Source organism: Carassius gibelio, chromosome A18 (genome assembly GCF_023724105.1).
Source record: "Carassius gibelio isolate Cgi1373 ecotype wild population from Czech Republic chromosome A18, carGib1.2-hapl.c, whole genome shotgun sequence".
NCBI classification, from domain to species: Eukaryota; Metazoa; Chordata; class Actinopteri; order Cypriniformes; family Cyprinidae; genus Carassius; species Carassius gibelio.
This window is the reverse complement of record NC_068388.1, coordinates 13,925,727-13,946,977: the sequence shown is the minus strand read 5'-3', so window position 1 is coordinate 13,946,977 and position 21,251 is coordinate 13,925,727. Positions and strand designations below refer to the sequence as shown.

The following is a 21,251-nucleotide window of genomic DNA, read 5'->3' as shown; positions in this document are numbered from 1 at the left end:
GCTTTTTTTTCTCAGACACAGTTACACTATAAGTGTAATTCTTCACACATGATGAGTATCAGATTAAAGACATTATATCCCAAAATACATACTTTAATCTGTCTGGCTCGGCTCGGTGTTCATCTTCAGTTCTCTCTTCACAGCAGTTCAGTCAGTGTACTGCTTGAGTAAATGAATTACTCCGGGATATTGGTTTGTTTGAACTCAGGGGGAGTGTCAGCCATATTAAAAAAGTTAACAGCTTAAGTCATTTGTGGATTAATGGATATTAGAGATGCGAATCCTTTAAAACGATTCAGTTCGATTTGGTGAACTGAATGATTCGTTCGCGAACCGGATATGACAAACTTTGATTTGAACTCTCTCTCACAACAGACACGGAAGAGAAGACAATGCTGAATAAAGTCTATTTTTGCTATTTTTGGACCAAAATGTATTTTCGATGCTTAAAAAAATTCTAACTGACCCTCTGATGTCACATGGACTACTTTGATGATGTTTTTCTTACCTTTCTGGACATGGACAGTAAACCGTACACAGGGTTGTCAAAATTGCTCAAAAATGACATTCGAATATTCCCTCTAAAAAAATACAAGAATATTCGAACTATTTGAACATCTGGTTGCGCATGTCGTCAATGATGCGCATTACGTCAATAACAGGCCAAAAAGAGACATAACTACTTGAATAGATAGTCTATTTAAGTTTAAACATATATGACAATGTATTACCTACACAAAAACAAGGAAATCAACTAATGGCCAAGACTGCAGACCTCACGCTCTCTCACCTTCATGTTCTCTGCGCATAATAGACCTCACGCTCTCACCTTCATGTTCTCTGCGCATAATTAAATGAACAAACTAATTTTTGTGCAAGCAATTTAAGGTCGCAACTGTTGTCCCAAATATTAGGCTTCATTCAGTGATTGAAACAAATATTATTAATATAAATTGAAGTTTTACAGCATATAGAACCAACATTGAATGCTCCGAGCGAGCTGTGCTGTGGTAAACATGAAACTTTTCCTTGACATGAAACGATAAATAATCAAACCTCAGATCCATTGCTTGACAGAACTCCCTGAAGCGTGCCCCATCCGCGATACTGATCGGTCTCATGTCCTTACAAATGAAAAAAATTATTTTATCCGTTATGGCCTCTTGTCTTGTTGCAGACAAAGAGTTTGTGGCTGGCGATGCAAAGTAGTGTTAAGTGTCAAGACGTGACTGTTTAGCTGGAGTTCCACACATTATGCCATGCTCATTTGGGTGCACATTTTTGAGATGTGACCTCATATTGCTAGTGGTCGAATGGTATGCTAACTGTATCTTAAATAGCTTGCATTCAACTTTATCTCGCGGGTCAACAATTTTACCTCATTTTCTCTGCTGCAGTCGAGTTGGGCTTTGCACTTGCTGCTATCTTCCATGAAGACACGTCAACTTTCAGCAGTGATGCTGTGTCAGACAGTGCGACTCCTGTGAGGCTGTGACCTGTCCCTGAACCCTCAGGCGCGCTAGCGTGCCCACTCGCAAAGCAGACAACCACTCCTCTACTACCTTTTTTAACACATTTTTATTTATTCTAATATTATTTTTCACCTTCGAAATTTGTTTTTTTAAAACTATGTGAATACATATTCGAATTTAGAATGTTCGTTGACAGCCCTACTGTACACACAGCTTCAATGGAGCGACTGAGAGCTCTCGGATTAAATCTAAAATATCTTAAACTGTGTTCCGAAGATAAGCGGAGGTCTAATTGGTTTTGGAACGACATGAGGGCGAGTCATTAATGACATCATTTTGACTTTTGGGTGAACTAACCCTTTAATGGCTTTTAAAGAGGTAAAGAACTTCAATTCCATGAAGCAATAACAACTGAATAAAAATGATATAACACTACGTATTTATGAAAAGAATAAAAATTTTGTTATTTTTCTCTATCAAAATTACACATAACAGTGTTTAACAGGTTTTTTGTGTCTTGGTTTTTTTTTTTTTTTTTTTACAAAAAAGTCCACAAGAGTAATGGCAAATATATATATCTATATGACATTACTCTGGTGGACTTCTGGACAGTATCATGGGTAACAACAAATTCAGCTTTTAAACACATTTACAGCTCGTAGAAAACAGTGTTAAAAATTAATTTCCCTAAGGAGAAAATTATCAGCATTTTTACTTCCGGAACCGGACTGTAGCACTCTGTTATGTATTATCCCATGTTTTATATACGTTCATATGTAAATGTAACACGGTTAATATTAATTTCACGTCCTGCAGTGAGGAACATGATGCCACCATTTAAAATGGAGCCGCTGAGAAAACACAGGCTCAAATACATGCTATTCATAATCTGAAGATTTCATTTTCATCATAATTTGGTTAATATGCATGAGATAGTCTTGTTTTATAAATTTTATATTGTAATCTTAAATAGTTATTCCCAGCAGTTTTTAAACTTAAACTAGTGAATACTTGAAATAAGTAATTTCTTTTTTGTTTGTGTTTCTACACCAGTGTAGTTAAATTTGTACTACAGGACATTATAAGGAGTTTGAACTTAAACTAGACTGAACATCTATAGTGTTTATAATAAGCACCATTAAAAAAACATTAATGTTAATAAAAAATAGAATTAATCATTGTTCGTTCATGTTAATTCGCAGTGTGTTAACTAATGTTAACAAGCACAACTTTTGATTTTACTAATGCATTAGTAAATGTTATATTAACAGTAAGATTAATAAAGCCTGTAGACGTATTGTTCATGCTTAGTTCATTTTAATTAAAGTTAACTAATGAACCTTATTGTAAAGTGTTACCAGTTAATAGGATCTGTTTTTTGAAATGTGTTGATGTTGGTTTCATGTAAGGTAGTGATCCAATAAAGTGATTAAACTGATCAAACACAGCATCTACCAAAGTATATACTTTATTCCAGGCCAATTTGAAAGTAATATGCAAAGAGATATAATGTAACAGAACTTAAGTTTCTAAGGTACATGCACATACATTGATTAAAAAAGAAAAAAAAAGAGATCGTAAATGGATATAATTCATTGTGGGTGCATTTAAAAGAAATCTAAATACCAATCCATTAACTTGTGTGATTAGTACTACAACTACAACAAAAACAAAAGTAAACAGTTACTATATATTCTGAACAGCTGCACGCTAAGCAAGCATAAAATCATGTTTAAGTGACATACACATGTTCTATAAACGTGCAATACCATCACTGTACCCACAATTCATAAAACATTTTGTTGCATTGCTCTCTCCAACACTGTTTTACTCCACTAGAGTCTGCCAGCAATACTATGTTTGCAAAAATAGAGATTTCTCTTAGCTTGTCTTTTTGCTTGTCACACCACTTTTATATTTTCTCTATAACCTCTAACTTCCAATGCAATGGCCTAGTTTTTGACCATAACATTTTTTGTTTACCGAGGCAATGGAGTTCTAAATCTTATAGCGGTATATCCAGCCCCAAAAGACAACAGAATATCATACTGATAAAACTTCACTTTTCGAAAACAAAACATTTCAGTACAACATCTATGTAGTGTATGGGCCAGTTATTGAGCTATAATCATGTAGTGTAAAGGGAACCATATTGTAAACAAGTGGAAATCTACATATGACTGAATTACTACTGAATGCAAAGCATCTGCAGCAAATTTGTAATGGGCAAATCCCTGTAGTGTTCTACTCTAGTGAAATAATGTAAACCTATGTAACCTTCCTACGGTGTCTTCAGGACTGCCATCAGGACCAGAATAAGAGGACTTGTCAAATCTTGCTTCATCAGAGATCTTCTCACCAATCAATTACACATTTTCTCATTAGCTTATATCTTACGTATACATAAAATATGATCAATTATTTTTTGTCATCCATTAAAAGAATCATTACTAACAACAACAACAACAATAAAAAGTCTTTGGAAGCCTCAAAGAAATCCTGACAGAAACGACAACTGATTGTTTCCATAGAAGTCTACTCTATTGATTCATATCCGCAGTTAACCAGATTCAAATCCAAGCTAACAGCTAATCTAAAGCACTAACCCTCAAGACATGCTCATCTACCCATCTAAATGCATCAGAACCTTCCTTTTCCTTCCCCATATCCACCTCGGCACCAAACATCAACCTAACTGAATCAGACTCTACTGGAGTTCATATAAGAGATGATGTATTGATCAAAGTGCCCATGGTATTTTAGTTCTTTGCTTTTGGATGAAAAAAAAATTAAATCAGAAGAGATTTGCAATAAAGTATGCAATCAGGCAACAACATATCAACTGAGACACTAAAATCGTAAGATAAAAATAGATATTGGTAATAAAACCAAACGATCCCCCCCTCAGATTGATCATGATGTAGTGTCCATCTAGTTAGTGTTCTTTGTGAATCAGTTACTAATGTACGGCAGCTCTTAGAATAGTTGTTCTGTATACATGAAAGCAAAAACAGTTCCGATTTGTTCTTTGATCACACATGAATGCCATAACCCTAAAGAAACAAAATCAGGTTTAAATAAAACTAACACATAAAGAGGCTAGGGTTCTTTAAAGAGAGAGATAGAAAAAAAAGAATCAAACCCTAATTCCCAACATAATATTTTTTCTTTTTTTTATAAAACCTTTGAAAGAAATATACTTTGATTAATGAAGCAGGTAAGTAAAAGCAAACGTCAAAGTTGATCTATGATCTCTAGTGTGAAAACGACAGGAGCATGTTTCAGTTTTTTTGTCTGAAGGCACTTGATTCTACAGTTTCTAGTGTTTTACGCACGCTGGCACAGCCAAGCAGCAGTATTTAATTAACCAAAGCCTTAGCATTTAGACCTTTCAATCACAATCCTATCAGAAAACACGTACAGACAACCTCCTCATCACTTTTTGGTTTCTCAGGCTCATTACTGTACGTAAAAAAAAAACATAGGCGAGCTGAGATCAAGGATGTTCTGAGATGGGATCCGCAGCCACGGGAGGTTGCAGAAGGTTTATTTAGGGACTCGTCTGTCTTTATTTCTCTCTCTTGGGAATCCCAGAGAGGAGTTTTCATGAGGGGAGAAACGACACTTCGCGTACACAACTTCACATTCGCATACTTGCACGCTGATGGGCTGTCAGTACAGCCGGGAAAGAGATTCGGGTGCTTGTGAATACTTGTCTGTTCATGGGCCAGCCTTGAGGATGCAGACATGAAAAAAAAAAAAGAAGCACAAAAGGTCCAAAGGTTAAAATACCTCAGCTTTTAAAACCCATTCGGCCAAACGTAGTGAATAGAAGATAAGGAAAACGAAACAAAACAAAAAAAAAACTGTCAAGTAGGTAATGTCTTTTCTTTTCTCAACTCGGAGCATCTACACATCCTTCACAGACTGGATTAGGAAGCAGTTCAGCGTGTTGGAAGAGAAGGTGTAGTGCTGGATCCAGGTGCTCTAAAGCCAGGTTAGAAAGTTCTCCTTGTCGATCTTGGTAGCCGCCAGCACAGTCTCCATGTCGTTGAGGATGTCAGAGCTCAGGGCTTCCTGCAGGCTGGGCATCAGTTCCTCTCCCTCCACCGCCATGCTCTCTCCCTCCAGGGTGCCCAGGTCCACATCTGTGCCCGGGATCGCGTCTAGGTAGTCGGGGAAGCGGCTGGGCTGTGTTGCCATGGAGCTGGGGACGAGGGTATCACCTGAGAGCGAGACGGTTTGTTTACAAATGTGCTGTTATCTATGAGTGGTTAACTTTGGAGTGTTTGGGTTGTGGCGTACCGGTCTCCATCTCGTCCACACTGTTGAGGAAGTCGTCTGGAGTGCGGGGGACGCTGTAGCTGCTCATGCTCAGGCCACTGTCTGTGCTCTCATCTCTCGAGTGATATGTCCCACTGCACAGAAAAACAACAGGCCACAACTGCTTAGACCAGTGGTTCCCAACCTTTTTCACCTTGCGGCCCACACAACCAAACACATATGTTTGTGCAGCCCACTGAAAAAAATAATTAACTGACCCCGCTATTGTTGGGTTAATAACTTATTTCTCAGAAGCTAGATTGTTAACTGTATTTATGCAATGAACTAGGGCTGTGTGATATGAAAAAAATAAAAACCTATCGCGATTTCTTTGATAAATTTTGAGATTTCGATTTTAATCACAATTTTGACACATTTTTGAAGCATATTTCCAAAAGAAAACCAATTCGAGCTTTATCAAAATTTGTAATATTGTACTTTTGTACTATAAATATAGTAAAGGTATATCAACATTTATAGATTTATGGCAAAAAATAAACAAATTAAATAAATCCAGATCCAGATCCAGATTTTATTTCTAACCTTTTACCGCGTGCAGTGATTGGATCATCGGATAGCATACTGCGGGGAGGTCAGGTCCGCGGAAAATCATGCTATAAAGGCACGCTCGCTCAAATCGTGATTTTATTACAATTTCAATTAATTGCACAGCTCTAGAATGATCAGGCAATGAACAGAAAATAACTCGGGCTGGCACCACTTAGCAAAATAGGAAAACCAGATCCAGGCAAAGCTCGGCAGTGGGTAGACAGTCAGCTGGTTTATTCCTTAGTTACAGTTTAATATTTGTTATTTAATTATATATATATATATATATATATATATATATATATATATATATATATATATATATATATATATATATATATATATATATATATATATATATACACGAAATGGTGTTATTATGTTATGATTTAGACATAACATAACTTGTTACAAATTCAAAAGTTTGGGATCAGCAAGATTAAAAATAAATAATGCTTTTATTCAGCAAGGACGCATTAAACTGTTTAAAAGAGAAATTAATAAGATAATTTTAAATGTTACAAAAGATTTGTTTTCAAATAAACGTCATATCTATTAGAGAATCTTGGGGGAAAAAAGATTTTTACAGTATATATATATATATATATATATATATATATTTGATCAAAAATCAGTATTTATATACAAATTCTCCACCCCAAACATTTGAAAAGTTTTATACTGTGAATATACCTTTTCATGTTTTTCATATTTGACAAACATACAACTAAATGAATAATATTAGAAAAAAAAGATATAATAATATACTGTGGCATTAGGTGAACACACACTTGATTATTTATTTTTGACCACAATCCAATCTCAAAAAAGCTAAGAATAGAATGGTGCAAAGCACTGAAATCTAGCAAAGATGACCAAGAAAAAGTTAGCATAAAGAGCACTGTATAAAAAGAGTTACTATCTTGAGGCCACAAGATTTTTTTAGACAAAGTGGGACCAGAGGATCTACGTACATTTCCATTTGTGTTACTCCAAAAGAAAAAAATAATAATAATCTTGAGTAAAATAAAAATTCATCTGCTAATTTTGCAGTCATAGGCCTGCTTTGAACTGCCTTTGAGAGTCATTGTAAAAGGTGTTGTTTTGCTGGTGGTCTGAGAAAAGCTCTCTATAAATAGTTCAGTACAGAGTGCTCAAATAAAGAGGGCAGAGGACATGCTACAGTGAAGGAAAATACAGCAAGTTTCTTCTAATTAAGAGAATGAAATGTGGCTTCAGTGCATGAGAGTTGCTGGATGAATGAGCTCTTTGTGAGCGGAGCAGAGGTGGGAGGGGGGGACGGCCTTGTCTTAGACCCAGACCACATGTTCTCACGGGTCGCTTTGCTATTCACATCAATCCCTTATCTGCCCTCATGTAGGAGGAGAGAAATAAATGTGCTTGACTGCCAATGGAGGGCGCAATTCTCTGCAAAAGCAGCTTAATACTGACTTGCTTTCAACAGCTTCTTCAGCAGGGGTCACCAATGAGTGTTATAACACACACACACACACACACACACACACACACACTGCAGCCAAACATCCTTTGTGGGAAGGTTTATTGTCCTTATGTGTCTTCTAACATTTTTTTTTGCAGTTTTGATGGGTCTTACCTGTTCAAGAACGGGTCAGAGCTGTTGGTGGTCATGTTACGGGCGTCTTGTCCCATCCCGGGTGAGGACACAGGGTTTTGAGTGCCTCCATCTTGCTCCATGCTGGTCGGCAGCTGGTTTCTCAGGGCGAGCTCCTGAAGGAATATGTGTCAAAGTGTGAAATTCAGAAAGTGAGCAGACTGGGTTTCAGGAACGGAAACTTAACGCATGACGAAATTAATGGTTTTCTTTGGATTTACTCCAAGTACAGAGATACCAGCGGGGACATTTTTTCTACTGAAGACAAAAGGATGGAACAAACTATACTGGTTTTACTCTCAAACTATGTACACGTATATGAAAACAGTGAGTGACTTGACCTGCGAGATTTACTCATTTTCCTGTATCACCCTCTTGAGTAAAACGAAAGCCTTTCCCATCCAACAAGTCTTGAGTTACAAATCTGGTTATCATTTGTCAATGGATTGTGCAAGATTGTGTGTCAACATCCTTGATTATTTTACTGCCTCAGCTCAAACTGCTGGTTCGCACAGACTCACGCAAAAGTGTGGGTGTATTGCACATCATTTAGGGTATGGCAGAACGGTCAGATCTTAGTTTTTTTTTTTTATTACAGACTTCCTATGAATAATTGAAACTTAAATATGGTCTCAACTTTTGCTGACTAAAGGACAACTCAACAGGCCATCACCACAGAAAAGTCTCCTCAAGTCAACATTGACTTTCCTAAAGCACTTTAGTCATCTGGTTGCAAATGAATCATTAAATCACATAATTTAAAAGAAAGAAATGCCCTTCTGTTTTGACTGACATCTTTAAATGTAGTTTTTATTCACTGTATTTTATTATTAGTCTTTACAGTTCATTTTGATCTGTTTATTTGAGTTTTACATTTATTTAGTGTTTTTTTATATTAGTTTTAATATTTTTGAGCTGCCAGAGTTAGGCGTGTTAACTGAAATCATTTAAATAATGATCGGAAATATCAATGCAGGTGGCTTATAAAATTTTAAACGATCACAATGCATTCTGACAATGAATTTGTGGCAATTTTTATTGTTATTTTTAATTAATGTTAGAACCCTGCAAATCCTTTCATTTAGTTCTTAGCCAAATTTTGTGCCAAGCCTTGCACTACATTTTATGTTGATGAATATGTTTTTAGTAGGAAATATGTAATAATATTAAAATACACTGTGAATGCAATTTTATGATGACTTTAATAAAAAAAAAAACAAGAGTGATTCATTACAGGATTTCCAGCCACCACATCAATGCCTTCAAGTGTATTTGAAGGCCTATCTTTATTGGTCTTTTAAGTGAGCTAGAGCCGGTAAGATCATCCCTGAAGATCTCGGTTTATTTAGTTTTCCAGCAGGGGGGTCTGCAGCACCGAGTCAACACGGTGTTTACATTCCAAAGCAGGGGCAGCTGAGCAAAACCTCCTCCACCTCCCCATCTGCCCCCTCATCTTGCAGCTCACAAAAACATACACAACAAATATCTCCACTTCAGATTTACCCAATCTACACTATATGTACTGGGTAACAAAGTGCGACAAGTTGCTTTCTATGTTTGTCAGATGCATGACTAAGCTGCAAGAACAACCTGTACAGTTACACGACACGGTACATTACAAACAAAAATAAACACCACAAACAAGATCTGGGCCATTTCTGCAGAAGAAGACTGTGTGAGGACAGAACGTTCTGACAGGTGCGTGTCTGACCTGGGGTCTCTGGCGAAGGAGCTCCTGTTTGATCCTCAGTCTCTCTTTCTCCATCTGGATCTGCTGCAGCCGGATCTGGTTGTTTCCAGCCAGCACTCCGCTCTGCGGGCTGGAGGGCAACTGGGAGCCTTGCTTCACTGGAGCACTCTGGGAAATTCGCTGCGGGTTCATAGCTGAGGACACAATATTAATTACATTTGGATGTTTCATTTGCTCGGATGATAAAATGTAAACATTAATTCGTTATTTTATATAGATTATATTTTAAACCAAATATTATTATAAAATTATATTATTACAGAAATTATAGTCCCGCACATTTAAATAAAACATATTATTTGTCATGGCATTATGGTGTTACTATATTGTGTATATAAGCACTACTAGAATGCAGTGTTTAGAAGCATACAGAATTTTATATATCATTTGTATGCGTATGCATGAATAACTACACATTTCGATTTACATCTACATATTGACCATTTCCAAAACTGTGAATGTGTGTGTGTGTGTATATATATATATATATATATATATATATATATATATATATATATATATAGAGAGAGAGAGAGAGAGAGAGAGAGAGAGAGAGAGAGAGAGAGAGAGAGAGAGAGAGAGAGATTTGAATTCATATATTGTATCTATAGATTTAGTACACACACACACACTTATTTGTATATATAGATTTAGACTCTATATATTCTGATATACATTCATGTTGTCAGACCTAACAACATATATATATTCAGAATTTATATATATATATATTCAGAATTTATATATATATATTCAGAATTTATATATATATATATATATATATATATATATATATATATATATATATATATATATATATATATATATATATATTTTTTTTTTTTTCAGAATTTTAAATATTCCGATTTCTTGTTCATACATTTTCAATGTGTTTTTCAAAAATGGAATAAATACCTGAAAGTTCAATCTTGAGACAAAAATAACCATTCATAAAATGCGTCACTAAAGCGGATAGTAGCATTAGCTACGTATAAGATACAGGGTATAAAAAGGCCTTTCAATGCAAGTGAATGGAGCAATGCGTATTACCACAGACGCAAACACAGAAACAAATGTTTTGGACCATGGGAGGTGGGGTGTTACAGTAATTGGACCAATGAAAATTGCTGTTTACTTATGCACTGGGGCCACCAGTGACAATAAAGCGGGGATGGAGCCGGCGTTGTCATGCGCGAGGGAGCTCCGTCTTCCCCGCTTATCCTCATCTCTATTCAATCAGAGTGTGTTTACACTACCTCAGGCCTGAATGAATCTCCACTCTCCTCTCACCATGGGAATCAGATCAGAGACTCACCACGCCTCACACACACCACAACCACCATCCCCCACACCGCCCGAGGCGTGGAAGAGTGTGTGGGAATGTATATGGGAGCGATTGGGGGTGTGTGCGTGTCTGTGTGCTTGTTTCTCTTTAGAGACTCTTATCTTGCATAGATAGGAGGTCTACTGAAGCCGAATGACGGCTCTGGTGGTGGAGCAATGGCTGATCTCAGAGCCGGAGTGAGCAGTTACAGGCCGATTTGTTGCATCTGGGAACATGAACTCAACAACAAAAAAAACTCTCGATTCTCAGATCTGGATTTCCCTGACTTGTCTGTACTTGACTGCTGTGGAGTTTCTGTGGGCATCTCACTTGGGAAACTCCTTACCACAGCACGGAGATGACAAGAGCACACAAACAAGTCTTATCCATGTGGCCGAATGACTCAGTGTTGCATAAGTGCAGCAGAACTACAGGTACGTGCCATGGACGTGTTCTCCTATGAGCCTTTAAGAGGAGGAGGAAACGTGCCAGAAGGACAAAAAAAAAAAAAAGAGAGAGCTTGATAGAGATAAAAGCTTGGATTGACGTAGTTTGCCCGTCTTCTCCACGCTAGTTCTGGAACACGACCATCCAGTAATAACAGTCTTTATCAGGACATCTCACAAAGGCGCCAGCCAATGGCAGCTCCACGTCTTTTGCAGGTGAGACCGAAGTGGTGTTGGGAAACGTCAGGAAACGTAGCACCAAGACCTTTGAAGCCTTTGTAAATATTTGCTGGCTGTCGATTTAACAGGTTTATTGTATAAAAGTAGTGCTCAAGTTGCGTTTCCAGTTAAGAGATAAGCGCACAAAGCAGAGGAGACGGGGAAAGAGAGTCAATCTGTGTCCAGAAGAAAAGGCTCTCTATATCCTATCAAACAAAAACCTCAGCGGGCCACAAAAGCAAGCTGTGAGCTGCCGGAAGCCAGCATGAGGAAACTCAGCTGTGACTAGCATGTAGTAGGAAACCAGTTGAAAGCGAGATGGAAGCCGTATCAGTTAACAAGTGGAAACAGCAGGTGGTGCATGTATACATTAAGACTTGGAGACTTTCACAGTTATTATTAGTGATTACTGCAGTGAGAAATGCAAATGTGTTTCCATTATCCAAGTAATACAAATAATCTAGCAAATAACGGAGTCATACTGTGTCATTAAAGTGCTTTATAGTAGATTCTTGGCTTTTTCTTTATACACACAGTGTTCTTCCAATATGCAAACCTGATTTAACCACAAATATCTGATCATTTATCCAATTATTTCACTAGATTACACTTGAAATCTCTTTACTTTGGCCACACTAGGAGAAACATTTGAACAAAATCTGTGTTCACGCCATGTCAGAATTAAATCCTTTTTATAAAAACCATTCACTCCCCTTTAGAACTCCTAATTTAACTCTAAATTTTCTAGCAACACATGAACACCCCAGACAACACAACCTTAGCAGTGGGAACTGTAAGGGGGAGCACCACTAACATTTAATTAAACAAACTCTGCGAATGCACTGATAAACTCGGTCACCTTCGAATGTAAACCACTGATGTCACATTCATCACCCTGTTTCCCAATAAGGCGAGCGCCTTGGGAGTCGCGAAGTGTTTATGCTATCGCTCATGAGTCTGTGTGTCGGCTCAAAGCTCTGGAAAAGATGAGGGCTTCACAAGAGCATGACATCACTCTGCACTTGCCAACAAGGTGCCAACTCCTGCACTGAAGTACCACGATAATCCAAGCCGCCTGCAGCACATGGCAGATAACTGAGGGTTCCAGTTAGCCTTTGTGCTCAAAAACTACACCACAGCAAAAAAAAAGATGGAGTTTGTGGAGTCTAAGGGGCAGATGCAGTGCGAAATACATCATAAAGTCTCAGACCAGGCCTTATGCCCTGTTTGCCACAAAGAGGCACAAGCATATCCTGTCGACTTTCTTCCTTTTTCTCCTATTCCTCCCTTTCTTTTCCCTCTTCCCTTCCCCCTCTGTGGCCCTGCCTCCGCCTGCCCCCTTCCTCTTTCTCTGTCTCTCTCTCACATTGGGTCTCTTTGACTGAAAAGGTCTGGAACAGATTAAGAGCAGAGCAGCAGCATCGAGAGGCCTGGCACCGACTCAAGTCCGTCTAGATGTGCAGCTGAGAACAGTTCTGCCTGCGCTGGGCCTCACACGGGGTGGGAAGGGGGGTGAGACAGAAAGAGAGAATGGCCAGACTTCAGTTCTCTGTTAAAGGAGTACAGTCCTATTCTATTCCCTGCTCAAATTACCTGTGTGTCTCCGATGGGTGAGCGGAGACCCAGACGGGACAACATGTCGGGTTAGCAACACATTGAATCATTTGTTTGGGTTTCGACGGGTGCAAGGAGTATTTAAAGTTCTTTTAACTTATAGAAGAGATTCTGAGGTTAGTGAGGAAAAAGTTCCTTTGGATGTCTGCGGTTCATTGACCTCAGTGACAGGAGCTGAGGGATAAAAACACAAACACAAAGGTCATAATAAAATGCCGGCATAAGCAAAGACCACATGGGAACGCCCCAACAGTCTCAATCTGCCGGCAAGGAATGAGTTAACTGTGTCTACCCCTTTTGCAGTTCTCCCCCTCACATTACGTCTGTAATTCAGGGGCCCACCAGCCTCGTCGGCTGAACACTTATAAATCTTCAAAGGGCTTCACCCACCAGAGCAGACCCCCACCACCACCATTTTTTGTCTTTCGTTCTTTCTCTCTCTCTCTCTCTCTCCTGCCTGACCCAGCCCTTCATAGACTGTTTACCACTTGCGTGTTAGGTGTATGGAGACCTGTTTTGTAGCTGAATTTTGGTCAAAAATGGGGCAAAACATACCTGTTCATACATGAAGGAGATAGTGTCCCTAGGGAAAACTCCTTTGGGATGAAGGGAAAGCACCTCAAGCGTGAGTAACTCAAAGTGACACAAGAAGAAGCCTTCATCTCTTTGTGAGCCTTGTGTGCTCATAGAAAGAGATTAAAGAGAGGGACTGAAAGGGGTAGAAAAAGGACGACCATTTCAGTCTGACAACCTTTCGGTGAACCATTTATCTTGACAGCAAAAAAAAAACCAGATGATTAGTTTAACGTGACAATTCCATTGCTTAGGTGAGTTTCATCGTCTCTGCATATGGATTATGGATGCATATCAGAACAAGGGGTTTAGGGAAGGGGCATAATCAGATGCAGTTTGAGCTAGTTTGTGAGTGTGTGTGTGTGTGTGTGAGTGTGTGAGTACAGGGATCACATAGCAGAGTCCTGAGTGTGGAGCAGTTTTGGCTAACCTCAGTATGAGTCACAGGAAGCAGGAATACGGTCTGAATGTGCCACAAAAACACATACACACTCACACATAGCGCAGAGAATAGCCATCTACACTCGATTGTAATCAGCATGATATAAAGCAATAAGAGACAGTTACAGTTGTTTTACCACAGTGGAACCAGGACTTTGAGTGCATAACAGGCCCTTAACAATGAGACCACTGTAATGATGGGTCTTACGTACAGTGATGCACCGAAATTCATTTTTAACAGAAACACCAAACACCGAAATTAAAGTCCTCATTGAGCCAAAAACCAAAATTAAAAATAAATGTATTTCAATTTGGGGACTGAACTCGGTACTCAGTTTAGGGTATTTGTACACAGGTGATACACCAGTCGTATTCAAGTTCTTCAACAACGACCCGGTACTTGATATTTTAGCCGTAACCATTATTATTATTTTTTACATACTTCTACTCTAGTATCAATTTTGATCATAGTGAAGGGCGCCCCATGCAGACGTATTTAATTGTTGTTAGCTTATCCACACTCCCAATGTTTATAATGCATCATTGATGAAGCGTTAACGGTTTCCATTAATGAAACTGATTTGCCGTTTCAGATGAAAATTTTTGTGTATCACTACTCGGGTGGCTTATTTATTATTATTTTTTTTTAATGGTGGCAACAATTTTATGCTAGGAGACCAAAGTCCAATCATAAGTAATTTATTGTGATTATTGTTATTTTTATTACTATAAACTTTTATGACTTTAAGCTCACCGTAACGCGGGTCAAGTCGTGGGTCCAGCCAAGAGGTGGTTTTGTTCTTGTGATTGATATAGTAGATCTCTCCTTCTGAGGTAATAGCTTGCTCCCAACCATCAGGAAGAGGACCTGAGAGAGAACAGTCAGTGTACAGTAAATGATCCATTACTAACTGAAATTCAAATTTGAGTAATCTTTGGCCATAATCCACACATTTTTTTTCATCCCGCATTTTCTCGAGGTCATGAAAGGTACGAGGTTGAACGAGGCGTTTCTTCAATCGGGCGATAAGGCGACGCGCACCACCAAAGCACTGAAGTGTTTCCTATCACATTCAACCACAGTGTTACACTAACTGTAACTGTTTGTTCTGTCTCTGGATATATCGTCCAATCAGCATCAAGTCACATTATGTGGAGTACGCCCCTTTTCAAGCGATTTCACTGTGGCCGAAAATCGCACGAGTGTTCTCATAGACATACAAACGCATTTTTTTTCTGAACTGCAGGCACTGCAATGCAATCTGTATCGTTGCATCCGAAATCGCATACTGTCTGAGTAGTTACTACCTTTGAATTTACCTACTTGGAATTTACTTCACCACAGTTAAAAACGTATGTTCTATATAGTATGAATTAAATTTGTACGCACTACATGCGCCATGTTGTCATATGACCGACCAGTGTCAGTTGCGTCTCTTCACTACCATTCATTAATCCTCTCCTGTGGCATCATGGGATAGGAAAGTGTCCATTGAATGCACACTTCAGAATCCGGGCATAAATAGGTCATCTGGTTACTTTTCGTCAACAATGCTATCAATTCGGACATACTACTCGCCTCACGTACTGTTTTTTGGCTACTACACAGTAGGGAAGTATAATATTTCGGATGCAGCATATGAGTTCCAGGAGGGTTAGCACAAATGTGCTTTCTTCATCATAAGCAAACTTAACTTATGCAATGATTGGAGGGAACAAATACCTCTATTAATTATCTTTATGCTCAAGTCAGGACTTGCCTGTATGGCGTGAATAAAGTAAACCAGTATCTTTTCAGTAAAGTTTTGATGGATGATTGTAATGGAAGGAAAGACTAATACAGTGACATGCAGGAGTTGTACATTATTTGACACGCGTGAGTCCGTTATTATTAGTGTGCAAATAAACAAACTGTGCATGTGTGTTCTCTGATTGCTTTGGTCATATGTCTGGTAAGAGTTTTAAAATGGACACTTGCTGAAGATGTGTGTTTTTAGAGGAATTTGCTGCGGTCAGTAGTGTTTATATACTGTACATATGAGCATTAGCACTCACTCTGACAGAGGAACTGTTCACTGCTCATGTTGAGCTGCCTTCAGATCGCCACATTCAACAAATTTACAATGTTTTTATTTGCTTTTTTTAATTTGTGTTTTGCTCGGTTTAATAATTCTGGATGGATCCATATGTATTTATTTACAGTCAAGTTAAGGCGACTGGTATAGTGGTCTATTGGCCATCTCTGTGTGGTCCTGTTTGGTTTTGCAGCTTGACTTGTAGTCGCTCTAAACAAATGTGACATTTATTTGTTTCTCAGTTTTTGCTGTTGCACTGTATACATAAATCGTGAATAATTCTTGCAGAAAATAGTTTTATGAGAATCATCCTCAAACTGAAACTGGAACTTTACTACCAGGATGTATGCTTAAATTGTTGGATGTGGCGCCCCACATAAAAATTGTATACCTTTAATAAAATAAATAAAATACCTTTGTTGAGTACTGTTCAGTCCATTTCAATGCATTTTTTTAATTAAATTAATGCATTTAGCAGACGCTTTTATGCAAACTTACTGTGCATTCAGACTATCAATTTTTACCTATCATGTGTACCCGGGGAATCGAACCCACAACCTTGCGCTTGCTTGCTTGCTAACGCAATGCTCTACCACTTGAGCTGCAGGAACACTAAAGCAGACAGACCTTAAATAATCGAATTTAAATTATTACACTGCCCATAATTTAGGAAAGAAATCTCCACCAAACACAGGATCGTGGAAAGCAAAGTGGTTTTCAAATACACTTTTGCTTTGATTCAAAGTCTGTAATGTTGTGATTCACCTCATGGCTGACTTACAACTATTTAAGATGTTTACAAAAATTCCTATCGAAAAAACGAATAGGAAACTTTCTTCTGGAATCAAGGCCTCTTGAAAAGAGTGGGCAGAAACTGTTGCACTCAATAGTTTCCAGGACCAAACCACTTCCCAAAGAAGTCTGTGGGGAACACCTTAAAACAGAAACAGGATCAGTCTTGTCTGAGTTCCTGTTGAAACTTACATAGTCTGGATACCCAGGACCCTACCGTCACTCCAACCAGACACACGTCTACAATCGTCAACTGCCATTCTGATGCATTTACTTGCATTCGTCTGCCCTATTATGGTTTTTGCATTTGCTGAGGTAGAGGCAGGTTTAGCTGAGATGTAAACAGAGACTGATACACCCGTCGAATTACCATAAGAATGCTGGGACTAAGAGTGTAGTTTTTAATATGAAACGAGTGTCTGGAGCAGCTGACCTGAGGCAGGGTTCATGATGTTCTGCTGCTGCACAGGCACTGGGCTGGCCGGGGCGGCCTGGTTCATCTGAAGAAGGGCTTTACGTGGGTCCTGCCAGGTGGTCGTCTGGTCATTATGGCTATTAGGAAACAAAGACATACATAAGCATGACAATTAAACAAAAATATTGCGGCTGTGACCAAAATCCTAATGAACTTCTCCTTTGGCTGGAGATATTGGGCCAAAACATAACTGTCAATTTTACATTTAGGACATATAGAATATATACATAAATATATATGTGTTTAGATATTAATATTATAATCCTTTTTATTAATGATTACATCTGTTCTTGTTCCAGGCTGCATAAATATACATTTCATGGGTAGTGTACTACCATATAACCCAGTGTTAGATATCCCACAGTGGTTTATTTGATGTAATTTGAGTGCCCCGATAAAACTCCCAGCAAGTGGACCTTTTCAAGAACTTTGTAAACACCTGAACACAGATCCATTTGGACAGCATCTCAGTTCTTTAATCTGCATAAGCAAAAGCAAGCAGGAACCAAACATCTCCTTCAAGCAAGTAGTGTAAATGATGGCCTGTCTTGTTAGCAATGAAACTCCCATTCATTTTGTTTGCCCTGGCTGCTAAAAATAGGCTCTTATGAAAGTCCATTTCATAAACTTTACGATTGCCACCCACTCTTGTGTCAGATCTGCTGATGTATTGCTGTGGAGGAGGGAGTGTGGATAACTGTAGGCCGCTGAGTAAACTTTGACCCCGTTTACGTGTGATTCGCCTGCGTGCAGTGGACTGAACGGGTGTCATCTGCACATGAAGTCACAGATTACGGTGTAAGGTCAGTGATGAATAACAAGCTTACTGGAAAACGAAACAACAAGTCTAAAGTGAAAGACTGAAGCCAGGCTTACACTCTTCTGTTTATTCAGATCTTAGTCAGCAGGGTGGCAGGGAGAGCAGTGCCTTTCTCTTTTTCACTGCAGTTCATCACTTAAAGGTTAAGCAGTTTATGCTGGAAAATTAAGGCTTTTAAGCCTCAGTCTCAACACAAATACCCAACAGACGCACAATCAAAACGAAAACAAGTCAATCTTCAACTATTTACCTCCAGAAATCAACATTTGTATGTTTTTCTGGCACACTATCAGAGCTCACTTCATGATCTAATCTGGCAGCTTCCTTAAGATCAGACCTTTCCTTCCTAAACACTAGCTGCTAATCTCCACATTTTCTTTTAAACAATTAGACTCTTCCAAGAAAATGGTTTTGGTGTCCTGAAGGCACAAAGCATGCAATTTACGAGCAGTGTTTGGGATGGAGTGGGTGGTTCAAAAGAAGACCTGCGATTGGAGGTGTTGCACGTTCTGTCAGGTCCATGAAACTCAAAATACAGCTGCAAGTAAATACTACTGAAAGAAGCAGATTTACATAACTTCTAGAGAACCCAGGCAGTTGTGAAACACTAATGAACACTACTCACGTCTATTCTACAGTGAGAACGGGCTGTAACACTCAGTGTAGAGGCATTTCTAATGATGGCTTTGTTGGCGCTTGTTGCTCGATTAAGATGTAGAGCTAACGCAGGAAAAGGCCCCTCGATCTCTCATTCTCTTTCTCAGCCGATGGCCTGTACATTCAGGCAGGGTCAGTCATGGGTCTCCTCCCAGGAGGTTTCTTTCTCTCGCTGCCTGTTCCAACACACTGAAGTGTCAGGCTCTTTAACAATCTGGGGCCAGTTTTACAAAGCTTTCACCTTCTGGACAAAAGCTCAGACCAAGCTACGACCCAAAACCCTAAATGCTATTCACTTGTTTCTCTTTTCCTTCAGCTCTGCTCTCTTTGCCTATTTAAGACCGTTTTTTGTTTTTTTATGTTGCTTAAAACGTAAGATATGCATGCACTGAACTTTTTCTTGGGCATCTTGACTAGATTCTTTGATTTCTAGATTATCTACTATTTATGTACAGCACTTTGGGCAATTTTTGTGGTTTGGAAAGTGCTTTATAAATAAAGGTTGAGTTGAGTTGAGATATACAGCTGACCACTGGTCTACTGGAAGAAAAAATATGGAGGATGTTTGACCTTGTGGATAAATGAATTCTGCAGCTTTCTAACAGGTATTTCCCATCATAAAGCCCTGTGACCATTTCTTTCCTGCCGTCACTTTCTCTTTGCCACCAATTAGTCACTATTCCACCATCACTGCCTTCTGAGAGAGTGAGGAAGAGAGAAAGAATAACAAAAAGAGGAGAGAGAAAGAGAGAGACTGACTCAGCACTTCACCACCCCCTCTTCTCTAAGCTCTCTCTGGTTTATGCTTTACTGATCAAAGGATCAGCCGAAATCTGCCCCTCTCCCACCCACCTACCAGTAAGCCACCCCACCCCCAACCCACACACACACTCCAGGAAAACAGCCCAGGCCACAGCAGACGAACAGGGGGCCTCTTCACAAGGGTCACAGGGGAGGGCCATATGACCGTCAAACAAAAAGAAAAGGCCACAGAGGAGGAAAAAACGAGCGCGGAAGCAATCCTTCAGAACGCATTGGCTGAGTGGATGGCTGTGGTCCTGTTACACTTAAAGTCACCCCGATCCTCCCCCTTCTATTGCTGCTGGAAACTATGACAGAGACACGTTGGGAGCGAGGAGGAGAGGCCGTGTGACTTAATTTTAATTGGAGCACAGGATGTCGAGTATGAAGATCTCCTCTTGGGTTTCGCACTCACACAGGTGGGCTTTATTAGCCCAAACGCTCTGCCCATGCGGCGCCTTTTCCATGCAATACACTGACACTTGTTTAATTCAGTGTCACAATTATCTAGAACGAGAACTATTGACCGTAACGACAGCTTACTTACAACGTGCATTTTTCTGGCAAAAATCTGCAAACAAACTTCCAGACACACTGAATTCAAGCTGAAAGATTTGCTTTGTTCTAGTGGAACGACTCGCTGCCTACTCCCTACAGCATCCTAAACATCATAATAGAATGATTTGGAGTGCACTATATAGTGAGCAACTCTACAAAACACACATATATCTCCATATGGAAGAATCACAAATGATGGAAGAGCTTCTAAGCTGATGACTCAAAATAAAAATAAAAATCAATTTCATGCATGCTGAATAACAGTTTTTTTTAAATAAACAATTTTAAATATTAGTGCAATTAATATCAATTATATTTATTCAGTTTTATAAAATGATCTTGCATTCTGCAGACTGGGATTGCGGTATTCAAGAAGGATCTCTTTGAATGCAGCATAATTATGTTGCCTAGCTTCTCCAACAGATTTTATGTCTGTGATGCTGCTGTCTATTCAGGCAGTTCACTAGCTTTTAGAACAGAGGAAATGTGCTTTTGTAGTCAAAAGCACACAATCCAGTCTGGGTCAGAGCCCTACCATTGCGTCACTCTTGAGCGACTTCTCATGCAATGTTCTCTCTGCTTTCCCAGCACACAAAAACACACTTCACAAATGAGGCGGACTGGCTTCCCTTTACTCAGCGGGAAAGTACCGGGAAAATGGGAGGAGAGTCAAAAAACAGCCAAGAGTAACAATAATGGTCAAATCCATTTGCATCTAATACTTTGCCC

The 21,251-nt window shown here is 39.0% G+C and overlaps 1 protein-coding gene across 2 annotated transcripts in view; it reads right to left on the bottom strand.

Moving 5' to 3' along the window:
* Positions 1 to 2,924: 2,924 nt before the first annotated feature.
* The window catches only part of yap1 (Yes1 associated transcriptional regulator), a 38,829-nt gene continuing 20,502 nt past the window's right edge, over positions 2,925 to 21,251 (bottom strand). Inside the window, exons 3-8 of one of the 2 annotated variants that reach the window (XM_052531598.1) lie at positions 17,645 to 17,763; positions 15,099 to 15,212; positions 9,689 to 9,861; positions 7,960 to 8,093; positions 5,778 to 5,890; positions 2,925 to 5,698 (exon numbers count right to left, since the gene is read on the bottom strand). In XM_052531598.1, coding sequence (XP_052387558.1) covers positions 5,460 to 5,698; positions 5,778 to 5,890; positions 7,960 to 8,093; positions 9,689 to 9,861; positions 15,099 to 15,212; positions 17,645 to 17,763 — 892 coding nt within the window. In that variant the 3' untranslated portion in view covers positions 2,925 to 5,459. The remainder of the gene's footprint in view (positions 5,699 to 5,777; positions 5,891 to 7,959; positions 8,094 to 9,688; positions 9,862 to 15,098; positions 15,213 to 17,644; positions 17,764 to 21,251) is intronic. The other variant, XM_052531599.1, reaches the window with a different exon arrangement.